The sequence below is a fragment of the Podarcis tiliguerta genome (genome assembly GCF_965153285.1).
Source record: "Podarcis tiliguerta genome assembly, chromosome: 2".
NCBI classification, from domain to species: domain Eukaryota; kingdom Metazoa; phylum Chordata; class Lepidosauria; order Squamata; family Lacertidae; genus Podarcis; species Podarcis tiliguerta.
Window position 1 is genome coordinate 81163858 of NC_139535.1, and position 13857 is coordinate 81177714.

The 13857-nt window shown below is 45.6% G+C and overlaps 1 protein-coding gene across 6 annotated transcripts in view; it reads right to left on the reverse strand.

Moving 5' to 3' along the window:
- Positions 1-13857, reverse strand: part of NOTCH3 (notch receptor 3) — a 56293-nt gene that overhangs the window by 41601 nt on the left and 835 nt on the right. For all 6 annotated transcript variants that reach the window (XR_014508589.1, XR_014508590.1, XM_083429639.1 and 3 more), the window contains exon 2: positions 1816-1897. Coding sequence is in view for 4 of the 6 variants with exons in the window: in XM_083429639.1 (XP_083285765.1) it covers positions 1816-1897 (82 nt within the window). In the remaining 2 variants the exon portion in view is untranslated. The remainder of the gene's footprint in view (positions 1-1815; positions 1898-13857) is intronic.

Consider the following 13857-nt stretch of genomic DNA (forward strand, 5'->3'; position numbering starts at 1 on the left):
TCTTCTACACATGCGCAAAGCGTGATTTAGCGGTTCTGCACATGCGCGAGCGCCGTAACCCGGAAGTAACCCGTTCCGGTATTTCCGGGTTCGGCGCAGTGCACAACCCGAAATAACGTAACCTGAAGCGTCTGTAACCCGAGGTACCACTGTATTTATAATGTAGAAATCTTTTAATCTGATAAAATATTTCTCTGAGCATATATTATTAAGGCTTACTTCCAAGTAGGCAAGTATAGGATCATGTTGTAAGATCATATCAAAAGATTTAAAAAAAAACCAAACACCTGCAAAACATTTTAGCAATTCACAAAAGTTTTAGTTTATTAGATTACGTATTAAAACAAAGAAATTACAACTATAATTTTTTAAATAAAAAAATGCTTGAGAGTCGCATATCTGAAGTATTGTCTTAAATTCCAATAGAAAGGATTACCGCATACCATACTTTGTTTAGCATTCCAAAACTTCTTAAAGAGTTCCCATTCCTGTTCAAATTTGTTCACTTTATACCTTTCTTCCTTTATAAGAGCCCATGTGATTATATTCATAATTCCTAAGGCCAATAATATAATCTATCCTCCCTTTATCTGGGATATTGTCCTCCTTTTCCATGATAAATTATCATATTTTAGGGTCAAAAGAAATGAGACAGTGGAAGATTTGTGATCAAGGATTCATAAATTCTGATTTCAACCTAAAAACAGTTGTGTGAGGTGTTCCAAATTTGATCAAAGGGGTCTTCCTTTAACACCTTGAGCCATCCCACCATCATGTGTATGTTTTCTGCTGTGGGATTAATAGCAACTACATGAACAGGAATTGAGATTCAGAAATGGAGGGGAAGTGTTAAATCCTAGACCAGGGCAGGGAACCTGTGGCCCTGCAGAAGTTGTTTGACCACAACTCCCATCATCCCTGGCCACCAGCCACACTGCTGGGGACTGATGGGACCTGGAGTCCAATGACAACATTTGGCGGGTCAGAGGTTTCCTAACACTGCCCTAAATACACACACCCATTGAGGCTGCTCAATTCAGATCCAGATCTTCTTCATATCATCTGTTTGGGCCCTTAGCTCCTTTGTAGATTCATATTAATATAATTGTTGTGGTAACCAGAAAACCTGTTCTTCTTCTCTCTTTTTTCCTCCTTGTAAGATGTTTGTTTACCACATTTTTATTCCACTCTTCTTCCCAGGAACTTAGGGTGCCTTACACTGGGGGCGGGCGGGGGCGGGTTATCATATTTTATCTTAACAAAACAAAACACACACCCATGAGGTAGTTTAGGTAGATAAATAAGAATTGGCCCAAGATCTCCTGTCTTTAGTGCTTCGCTGGCTAGTAGGAATTCAAACTCAGGTTTCCTTAAATTAATTCCAATATGCTATCCACTCCGTCAAGTGGATGTCTCTAAATGGACGTTGAGACCAAATTATTCCAGTGTCCCATGGCAAACAGAATCCCAGCTGAAGAATAGTCAAAGTATGCAGTGGAAGCCAATCTGCACCAGTCATTAGTTCCTACAGGCCTAATGCAAAGCCACGGAGAAGGATGCATGTCATGTTGTGACTTTTGAAGCATTTCCAGGCCCCATATTTCCTAAACTATACTGCATCCTGTCAACAGAGCTCGCTGCTCTCCCACTTCAAGCCAAGCAGCAATTTTTCACAATGACAACTTTACAGCTCCCAAATTACACTACTCGTCTGCCCTTTGAAGGCAGTGGCCCAACCCTACAAACCCCCAAGATGGTTTGACGCACTGGCTGTTGTTGAACCCATGGGCAAAGTTGTGTAAGGGTGTCACTTACATGCAGGCAGCTATCCCGTTGGAGTAAACAACACAGCTCCCACCATTCTCGCAGGGCTTGTCGCCATCCAAGCACTGTATGGCTGTAGGGAAAGAGAAAGAGCTTGGTTAGAGCATGCCATTGCACAGCTGTAGGAACAACAAAGCAATGCCCAGGCTGTGAAAAACAGATCTAGCAAAAGTTACTGGTCACAACAGCTCAACAAAAGCCCCCATGTACACTCAACCTGGTGCAAGGAACACAACAACAAGGAAACAACCATTACCATCATGCCATGAGCTCAAAAAGCACCTCTTATGTTTTATAGTCATGCTTAGCTCTTGCCCCAGGATAAAGGATATGGACTGAACTTGTGTCTTTTCCTTTTACAGTCTCCATTGCACACCTACAGCAGTGTTTTGCTCATACAAAGCTGACATATCAAGTCAGACTATTGGTTCATATGGCTCATTACTGTCCACACCAGGAAGGACAGGCTAATATTGTTGGACACCCAACTCCCATGATGCAGCCACAATGGCCAGCAGTCAGGAAGTATGGGAGTTGGAGCCCAGCAACATCTAGAGGGCCACTTGCGCACTGTTAGAAACTCAGGTATATAAACTAGGCACCAAATGACATCTTGAATCTAGGTTGTGGTCGCCACAACAGAATGTCTATTTGCCAGGGGATTAGACTAAATGACCCCCAGAATCCCTTCCAATGCCACAGTTCTATGATTCTATTATCTCAACTGCATTGCTTGACTGTAGCTTGCTCTTACAACAATTCACTTGTCCCAGTATGCAAGAATAAACATACACAGTGGAAAGGGAAATGGTACTAACTACAGAGTAAGGCAGAGATTTTTCAACTGTGATTGCCAACCTGGTGCCCAGAAATCTCCACGCTCTTGCAAGTGGACCTGTGTCAGTAGCAAAACGTGCCTGGCGCCTGGCTTATTTTAAACACTGCACCCCTGGTCTACACAACTGGCAGCATCTCTCTAGGGGTTCAGACAAGAATCAATCTCAGCCCTTGTGTGGAAATATTAGAATTGAGCCTGGGACTGTTTGTAAGCAGAACTTTGCCACTGGGCTGTGGCCCTTCTCTCTCTCTCTCCTTCACAGAAAACCTTTTCACTTAAACAAGATGATAATGGCAACTGAGAGCAGATTCTTCCCATCCCAAGCATTGCCCACAGTCCCACAACAGGAGGTTTTTATTGCTAAAATTATCATCCATGGAACAATTCATATATTTTTAGGCTTCTGAACACACAGAGAAATGGAAATAATAATTGAAGGTCTGCAGATGCATCTTCAAGGGGTCACGTCAGACAACACAAAACAGGAATAAGGCAGAAATGCTTCAAACGAAGGGAGTAGACAGAATTTCTTACAAGCCACAAGTAGGTTTAGCTGGCTCAGTTAGTGCAACCTCAGCCTCTACACTGCCCAGTAACTAGAGACCGGCTTCACTGGCAAAGGTCAAAAAGTATGAAGAATACCATCAAAAGTCATAGGGAAAAGAGACATTCTGCAGAACGGCAAGAAAAAACGGCTCCTCTTCAGAGATTTCTCCCTTACTTTGGTTTCCCACAATCTAGCAAAGAGAGGGGCTAGCACAGGGATCCATCTGGAATCCCCAAGCAACCAGGAAGGGAAAGACAGCAGTTTCTGGGGGACTGGGCATTCTAGAGAAGACAGAGATCATCTGAGGACTGCAGCTAACCAACTAGAATCACTAAACAACCCAGCAGTCTCAGATCATGGCAAGTCATTGGAGTTATGGAGATTCCACAAGTACTTGGTGACCTCTGACAACTGCCACCGAGAGAGCCAGCTGAAAGTGAGATTCAGCCTCCACAGATCTGTATAGAGAGCCCTGTGTATGGGGAGGCTAGTATTTTTAAGAAAAACCTGCAAAACTCAAAGTGGAAGGACAAGGGCCTTGCAAAACTGGCACAGAAAAATGGGGAGCCTGCCGTCTTCCTCTCCCTCCTATGTGCCATCGTGAGTGGGTAGGAGGAGCCATTTCGTAAATGCCCAAGCTAAGCCAAGCAAAGCACGTCCCCTGATGGGGCCCAGGCTAGGGGAAAGAACCACAGGCACCCATCTCTGCCAGCCCTGAGAGGGGTGTTTGAGTGCCCTCTGAAAGGAACAAAATTAGAGACACATCCATTCCCAAAGGAACCCCTTTTCAGGCTCAAGAGACACTACAAGTGCCCTGGGCCTACTGAAGGAGGGAGATGCAGCCGAGCAGCAAAGGGATGCTGGCTGAGACCCCTCCCCTCTCGAGAGCAGAGAGAAGATGGAAGGAGCTGGGGCCCAGGCAATACACTCACTCTCAGCCATTTCCTAGAGACCCACTTGTAACAGAGTGCGTGCCCAGCACACAGATCAGTCCCAGACAATGCCTCTCCCCCCTCCACTGCCGCCCCTCACTCTGTCGGCATGCAGAGCCAGCAGCAGCACTGCAGCAAAATGTGCTCTCAGCAACCGCCCTGTATGCAGGCCATATTAAATTCCCCCGCACCCAACATGAACCTACGCCACTATGGATTTCACCCTCCCCACAACTTGAACAACGTGTAACTAGCAAAGGCTGCATACAAATAGGGGCAGACACTCTGCTCACCGGAACCTAAACAGATATGTAGTCAGCGAGTTTCTTTTACACATACACACACTCTTACAAGTGAACAATATGGGGCAACCATCTCAAACACAGCTAGCAAGCACAGTACTGAAAAGTATTCCCAGCACAGTTGCATGTGTGTACAGATACATACACATGAACACAATGCCAGGAGCTCACAAAGACAGCATGAACACACCCTGTGCCTGAATGCTTTCAAACCAGCTTAAGCACATGTAACACTGCATACGTGAATATGTACACAATCTCACAGGAAGTATAACATGCATAGCCAAGTATCTCAGTGGGAAGCATTCCTGACACAACACAAACCCACAATTTCCTACCCTTTCGTCCTTTCCAGAGCACACAGCCAAGTTTGAGCCAGTGGAATGCCCTCCCCACACCTCCAACTCTACAACCAACATTCCAACACGTGTACGCTTTTCAGACATGGGCACCCAAATGTAGAGGGCCTTGCAGCCATAAACACAATTCTCAGCTCTTGCATGGAACCTTATCTCCAAAGGAAAGGCCAGACCTAAACCTACACAGAGGCAAGCCAGTCTGAAACCAGACTGCCTAAAATGTGTGGCAAACAAAGGGAATCAGTGATCACTCTTCCCTCTCATATATAACATGGGATGGGATGGAATCGCAACATGGCCCACAGTGGTAAAGAGAAAATATTCTTAGTCCTGTTGGCCACACCCTCCCAAAACACGGCAAGGCAGAAGATGAACTCACAACAGCCTTGATTTTCCACCTTCCAAAGAGATGGAACACAAGCAACCCAAAGAACTTTCTTTGCTCAAATCAACATTAGCCTCCCCCAAAGCCCAGGAAATTAGCTCTCCAAGGCTCTAGCTTTGCATCAAACCGTCCAGAAACAAGTTAGAAGGCAAATAGGTTTCATGCTCTTTAAAGAACCACTGGGAATAAGAAGTGGCAGAGGTCACCCTTCAAGGCAGTGAAAAGCCAAAGACTACAATTGAGGTGCTCTGGCTCCCACTGCTTTGACTGCTTAATCCGCATGCTCTTTGCAGGGCTCAGCCAGATGCCAGGAGTCCTGGCTTCTCACCTCCACCCCAACCATCCCTTCCTTAAATGACAGGCAGCACTAAACATGCAAGCAATATTGAGAGAGCGAGAGCGAGAGAGAGAGCGAGAGAGATTGTAAGGGTTATGTGCCCAAGGGTCATCTCAGGCCAATATTTAGGGCTCTGTCAATCAACGAGTCTATGTAAACAATCAAACAAGTTAAGAATTCAGTCTTGTTTGTAGAAAACCACCAACCAAGAATCATTTTTTAAACACCACGTATTATGCCCAGGAGGAGGGCAGTGGGGGGCCTAGGTTTTCCAGCAGTAAGGGGATAAGGCTTCAGTGCCTTGCATTAGTTCCTTGCCCTTCTCTACAAGCTAACACAAAAGTCAGGCAAACTAAACAAACTTGCTTGATTTATATAATTTATGCAGCTTGCAAGATTCAGCACAGAATTTGGACTATGATAGCTAGCAATATTTTTTCTTTCCCAAACTCACACAGCTGTGTCCATAATAAATCTTATGAAGGACAGCACACCTCACCCAAGATGTCAGGTGCTATGTTTGCCACTCTGGGCTCCTTTGGGAGAAAGGGCAGGATATAAATTTAATAAAATAAATAAAATAAATATTTGAGGCCTGATTATCTGGTCTCACTGAATCTTTAGTGACATGTTGGCCCATGGTGCAATAGTGGGTTTTTAATCAAACATGTCTTGTAAGAAAGAAAGAAAAACCCCAGATAATTTATCTTGTAAAGACACCCTTAAAGTTTCAAGCATTTAAGACACTTTTAAAAGAATTTGGAGAAGTAAATGCCTCTCTGTCTCAGTGACCTCTGTTTCCTCAACAACAGCATCATTTCTCTCCAGATACAATTTGTTAATCAAGAAAAGCAGCATTAGCTACACTCTGAAACCACCGATTTTTCATTGCACCGCATGCCTAGATTTCCTGTATATTTGCAATGATGGTTTCATCATAACTAGTATAGCATGCTAACCATGATCTGATTGCCAGGGCTAGTACCCATATTTAATCTTTGTAAAGCAAGAAAGCAGTAACCCTTGACGACTGCAAGATCTGTTGTTCTTTCACAATTGTCTACTCTGGACCTTCCTGTTTAAAAACATAGGCCTCTGTAGTTCCCTGTGCATGCAGATTGTGCAGCAAAGTTATTAGCATGGAGCTTGATCTTTGGGCATTTCACAGGAGCCCAGCATCTTGGGAATGAATGCACTATTGACTCACAGCTCATAAACCCCTTTTTGCACAAGTGTCAAGCCACCACACTTTATTTGGGGAACATTTTGTGCTTTGCAGGGCAGACATTGTTCCTAGATCTCCACCATAAGTGCACACAGCAAATGCCTGAGGGAGACTCACATGCCTTGGAAGACACATGAAGATTAGCCAACTGGAACTCCTTGGGTTCTGTCCATTCTGTATTCCATGTACAATCGTACCTTGGATCCCAAATGCCTTGCGAGTCAAACATTTTAGCTCCTGAACGCCACAAACCCAGAAGTGAGTGTTCCGGTTTGCGAACGTTCTTTGGAACCCGAACGTCCGACGCAGCTTCCGATTGGTTGCAGGAGCTTCCTGAGGCAATCGGAAGCCATGCCTTGGTTTCCGAACATTTTGGAAGTTGGACGGACTTCCGGAACAGATTCCATTCGACTTTCAAGGTACTACTGTACTTTCAGATGGACAATACAGTGTTCACTGCAAGACAGGCAGGAAGCGTTCAGGAAATCCCCGTGATGTTCAACTTGCAAATGTAACCAACCCAAAGAGCTGTAACAGTTTACCTACTGACCTCTCATTCTGCAAGACCATCGTAAGTTGTTTCTTCAAGACAGAGGCAAGAATGAGGTGACAGTTGTATGGCAAGATTCCCCACTCCCCGCAAAAGACTCAAATTATACCATGAAGACCAGTATCATGTCCCTGATAAGGGAGGTAGATTAGGGTTTTTATCCCACCACAGTAGCTACGCCATATTATACAATCAAAACCATAATACTTTATCAATTACATAGCAGGTCTTTTGAATTCTGGCCTACCCCTGACAACACATCATAGTTTATTCTACTATGACCTTGACATCAAGCTTGCCAAGTTCATCCCTTCAAAGAACAGGATGCCCTTGAAATGTCTTAAGAAATATATCCTCCCAGGACTTGGCAGTCCAAGGGTGCAAAACATCCCTTCCTCCAATGGAAATTCCCACTTTTAAAACCTATATTTCCCAGGAGGCCTTTGGCTTAAAACCAGGTCAGATATGTTGACACTAGTTGGGGCTGAAAGAATCTGACTTAAGGATAGTCAGGCTCTGTAATAAAGTTTGCAGTATGAGGAACACAGAGATGGAGCACATGTATTTCAATAGTATGAGGTCACCAATGGGAGGAAAGGATGCTGTGGGAGAAATATCCCTGGAAGAGGCACCTTGGCACTAATTCTTCCCAGCAGTGAGGTATGTTTCCTGGGAAATTATTAATAGGACAATTTTCCAAATTAGTGTCATTTGGATACAATAATTTGCATCAGAAAACTTTCTGATGCCCTAGAGCAGGAATGGCCGTCCAAACGCTGCTGGTCTGAAACATCTATCATCCCAGGTCATGACTATGCTGGCTCATGGGACTTGGTGTCCAACAACATCTAGAGAGCCACAGGCTCACCATCCCTGCCCTATAAGTGATCTACTTTGACACGTTTATTTCACTTGTATTTAGTAAGCAAAGCTAAAAACTTTGAAATTGCCAAGTTTGCCTGATAGTTATTTGCAATTAGGATCTATTCAGTTACTAATGAACTTAAAACAACGTAAAATTTTCTTCAGGGAAAAGGAAAAGCAGTATAAAATTTTCCAACTATCAATCCAAGAAGATGTATTACCGTATTAAATACACATGGAATTCCATTGCTTCATTTTCCTTTCAGAAGTGCGAGCACAGTTGCCTACCACGTCTCAATTAAAATTTGATAAAGGGTCCTCAGATCAGCTGAAGCTGACAGCTGAATCTGGCTTGCACCTCTCTCCTTGGCCCTTCCTGAGTGTGAGCAAAGGGCCTGGAAGTCAGGATTCCCGAGTTCTGTTCCAAGCTCTAGATACGGGTGAAGTCAGGGAGGACCAGACTCTAGCGATTCAGCCAAACGTTCTGTCAACACATAGGGCATTATATACATCTTCTTCTGGAGCAAAATATCACCACTCAAAGAGGCTCCAACTTGGAAGTCTGCCTGCAAATTCATTCTTGGAGTTTGAAGCATTTCTAACACTTCCTTTAGGAAGAAAATTTTGCCTTGCTACGACCTCTGTTTGACATGGATAGCTATTCAAAGAACCCATTTCAAGCCACCAAAGGGAGCGTTGCATGGGAGATCCAATCCCGCTTCTCACATTAACTGCTTGAACGATCTCCATGTGATTAAAGGAGGGGAGAGTGTGGACCCACTGCTCCCTACCCCTTGATGCCAAACATTGAACATGGGTGTCTCTATGGCAGGAAAGTCTATGCACGCAGACCTCCTGGGCTTCCATGGAAGTTAGAACCCCGACTGTACCACAGTTGCTCCTCATTCTAGGAGTCAGTGCCAATGTGAATGGCTAGCTCAGAAAACTCAAACCTGGGGAACTCTTGGGGTTTCTCAGTGATCCAAAATGGCAGAGAAGCTTTGACACCTTGCCCACTGCTATCCACCAAACTTCTTGGCCACTGTGAGTACTTAGTGCACTCTGAGGTATATTCTTTATTGATGTAGGTTGATGGTAAAGGCTTAACAGACTTAGCCAATGCCCCCACATGAAGAGAACATGCACACTATGCTTTATATAGTGTTCAGGCGTTCCATATCCTCAGGATATAAGTAAATGGAGAAAGTCTGTGCTAAATTCTGAAAGTTTGAAAACTACTCCTACCTCACAGCAATAAGCATGCATGTTACAAGCACTGCTTGCCTTTTTCAAAGGAATCAAAACCTACAAAGCAACAGAGACAAAGAAAGAGTCCCAGAGAAAAACCTCCTGCAATTCCCCATCTTCTTTTAGCATGCTGACAGCCCATGCCTTGGGTACCACCCACATATCTTGGTTACCATGTAGGGTGTGGTTGACTGATTCCAGGCCCCTATTGGCAGGCACATATAAACAGGTCTCGTTACTAACAAAAAAAGAAAGAAAGAAAATTCTGTGCCAAGGTATACAAAATTCTGAGCCAAGAAAAGCTGAAAATCATGACCGGGATAAATTATGCAAAAGGAGAAAATTTGCGTGAGTTGCCTATCTTGCATAATTTATTCTTAGTCACAGGGAGGGAGAAACAACTATGCGGGGCACCAAAGTCCTATTTCCTGAGCAATGGAAGCCCTGCTCAGCCTCTCCCGGGTTACTGAAATGTTCCCAGGCGTTGCTGAGCCCTACTCATCACTGCAGCAGACATAGAAGCTAGGAGCTTGCTTTAAAGAATGAGCACCAAGATTCACAGGAGGCAGAGTTCTGCACCAAATACCAAGCCTTCTGCTTGGACAAAATATACTAAGCCTGACTGCTAGGCTGGACCATAGGAAGCTGCCCATCTAGCTCAGTACTGTCTATGCTGGCTGGCAGAGGCTCACCATGGATGGCATTTCCAGCCCTACCTAGACATGCTGGGGATTGAACCAGGGACCTTCTGCATGTAAAGCAGATGCTATACCACTGCGCTACGGCTCTTCTATGTACCTGGGGACAGCAGAGAACAGAAATGAGAGGAATTGGGCCCTTTGCTGCAAAAAAGTTACCACCGCATAGCCTAAGCACAATTCTGGTTTTTAAAAGGGGAAGGTTGAGTCACAGCCACGTCCAAATGGCAGGAGCAACAATATGTCCCTCTCCCTCACCATCCTCCTCCAGGTTCTCCAAAACAATGAAAAGGGTAAGAGTTTACCATTGCTCTCAGTCCAAACCATGTGATCAACATTTGCACTTATTTCCTATCCATTCTGACTTTTATCAACCCAAACTGAATGCAGGTGTGGTTAAGCAAGCATCAGGGAGGTCCACAACAGGCAACCCAATCCTGATTTGCTTAGACTGGTTACCTGTGCTTTTGAATACATTCTGCACAGAAGAGTGGTGAACCAGGATCCATGCATATAATGGGACTCGGATGCTGCTTTCAACCCACGCAACATTCCGCTGAGGCTAATAAAAAGGAAGTGTGGCTACCTGTTAGCGAGGAATCTGGCCCCCCAAAAGTGACTGAGTGCTGCAAGGCTGTGTGGAGGGGCTCCCAGGCTCTCTCCAGCTGCCTTTGTTAGCTGGCTAGCAATGTGGGCAGAATAAAGGGGCAGGGAGTTGAATGGCCAGCCGGCTGGCCCTGCTATTGCATCTGGAGGGGCTGCAGCAGGGAGGCAGCTGCTGTGTCTCAACAACTCTGTGCACAGACAGCTTCAGCTCACAGAATCTACAAAGGGGGCGGGAGGGTGAGGGGAGAGATTCCTCACTGTGTCCACACAAGAAACACAAAGAAAGGCAGCAGGATTAGATACTGCGTAGTCAGACATGGGCTCGGTACCATCAAGACTTAGGATACTCCCTTACACAGACACAACCGAAGGCAAGGAAACCTGTTGCAAAATGGAAAACACCAACTAAAAGCCCCAAGGGAAAGGCCTCTGGATGATTACATTTATTCTTTCTAGAATTGACAAAAACACACACACCCAGATTTGAACTTTTGCAGTCTCGCCATCCCCACAAGCTTAAAAAAAAGGAGAGGAAAGATTTCAGATACACACAGAAGGTGCCATTAATGACAAAGCTGTGTTACTATCAGATCTGGAAAACTGTGTAGGCAGGGAAGATTTCCTTCCCAGTTCCAGAGGATGGGATAGGAGCATGTGCAAACTGGATTCAAATAATCAATTCCACCAATCTCCAGGTTCAATTTTGTATTGAAGCACATTAATTAACGGCATAACTTGGCGCTTGTGTTTTTGGCAAAGCTTAGCACGTATTTAAATGCTCACATTTGAGTCCCTGCTCCTGCCAAATCAAACCACAAATTTCCATTTGAAATTTATTAATGTTCAGTTTTAGGCAATGGATTGCACCCGTTTTGGAAGGGAAAGGCTATGCCAGTTAAGAACGCTGCATATGTTACAAAATTCAGATGCATAAAGAACAAAGACGAAACACATGTACGATGATCACGCATGCAGATCTTTCATGTCATGGCATGTTGCATACATTTTCTGGGAAGCCAAGGCCAAATCAGGGTGGAAAAACCTCATGTGTGCCCAATCATGTGAAGCAGCCCTTGGATGAGGGCTTCATCAAGTGAGGCACTTTCCTGCAGATCATCACATTGTTATCAGCGCAGCCAAGCAGAAAAGAAGGAACAGCTTTGGAAGAGACAAAATGTCTGGCTTGCAGACACTGCCGTGGACGAGGCCTAAGTGTCTAGCCCTAAGGTTCATATGCATACTTTGGTAGAAAGCGGCCTGCTTTCTCTCTCACACACAGGGCCCATCCTACTAGGCAGGAGTCCCAACCCTTGCATGACCCTCATCTGATACAGCCCACACCTAAAAAGAAAGGAAGAAAAAAGACAGCACTCTGCCAATTCAAACTCAGAAGACTCAACCAGAGTTGGCCCCTCACCCTGAACCTCCTACTCTTTGAGGCCCTTCAGATGCTGTTCTGGGGAAGCTTAAGGACAGGGGTCCCAGTGCCTTTCGCACCATTTTGAATTCTCTAGAGCCATTAGAAATGTTCCCGTGTGGCTCAAAGCAGCAGCTCGGAGCCCTTGTCTGGCGCAAGACCGCCAGGGCTTCGGCAGCACTGCGGTGGAGTTGCTCAACCAAGAACAATGCCCTGTCTATGTCCAGCCAAGCAGCAAGCTGGCGGGGAGGGGAGGAGGGGATTCATATTCCCGGGCACCCACAATCCACAGCATCCCCGGCCTCCTGCGTTGGACGAGCCACACATTCCCACGCACTGGAGCACCAGCTGGCCGGGAGCGTTCTAATAAGCAAGGCCGGCTTCCCCAAACCAGTCAGGTGGCTTCATGGGAGAGTGAAACCCAGGCTGAATAATAGCCCCACGTTCTATTTACCTTTCGCTGCAATTATCTCATCCCTGGCATACTGCTGCACGTTTCATAGGGCAAGCAAGTCGCTGCACGACACCCAATTAAATCATCTTATCTCCCGTTTGCATCACAGTATATTCCCAAGCGCACAAATGGGGGGAAAGCCGGCTTGGTGGGGGGTGGGGGTGGGGAGAGAGAATTTCAAAGCAGACTGAGCCACTGCAACTCCCCAGAAGCATGGGAACTGGCTGGCCCAGTTGCTGAGCTGTGCACTCCCTAGCATGGCTCCAAGACGCGTTCCCAGTTTCACAGTCAGGGATCTGCAACTTCGAAGCCAGCCACAGACTTAGCTCCTTTGGGTCGGAAACAACAGTGCCATGCCAGGGCTATAGAACACACAGTGCGCAAGCAGGATTGGCTCGAGAGGCACTTGGGCAGCTTCTTGGGAATAGCTTGCAGCAACAATAAAAGTTTGTGCATCCAGCAGAATGTGAAAGGGGAGGGCGCGCGAGGGGGCGACAGCTGCTACTACATCTGCCCAGATCATCAACACCCTTCCCTTTGCTATCCTGTACACACAATGCGCAGCAACAAAAGCTCTATCAAATTCAATGTCAGTGTGGGTGTAAAGCCTTCCAAGGAGGCCATTTCATGGCAATCCCAAAGGAGAAAAAGGGAGGCGTGGGCGTCACCCCTTAACCCACAACCACCCCACTTACCAGCAAATCATTTCACACACACACAAACCAGCACACAAGCTTGCGACACAAATATAAGTTCATGTATGTACCTCTTGCATATATTCCATGAGAGAGGAGGAGTATGCCTTGCACATGCAATGCATTTTATGCGTTTTTAAACATATGATCATGCGCGCATTCACAGACAAACTCACATACACCAGTTGCACAATCAAGTGCACTAAATTCTCAATCCATGCCATTTACCAAATGCATTTGCATGTCTGCACAACAGGCGTGTTAAACCAAACATTTATTTCCTCCTTTACGCTCTTGCACAAACTCCAGGCTTTGGCAAAACCAAACTCCACAGCATACCCGGTTCAATAAAACCTCAATGGGATACCATAGAAAATTGAAAGCTTCTCCCCGGCCAGCCTGCCCGAGCAAGATTTGCTTTGCAAGGAGCCGAGAAAGAGAAACAGAGAGCGACGGCTACAGCGGAGACCGAGAGAAGCCAGATCCGAAATCCACGCTCCGGTTTTTCCAGCCACTCCGGGTTGGGAAGCTTAAACTGGCTGCCGAGAAAGTTTACTTCAAGTAAATAAAAAGTGC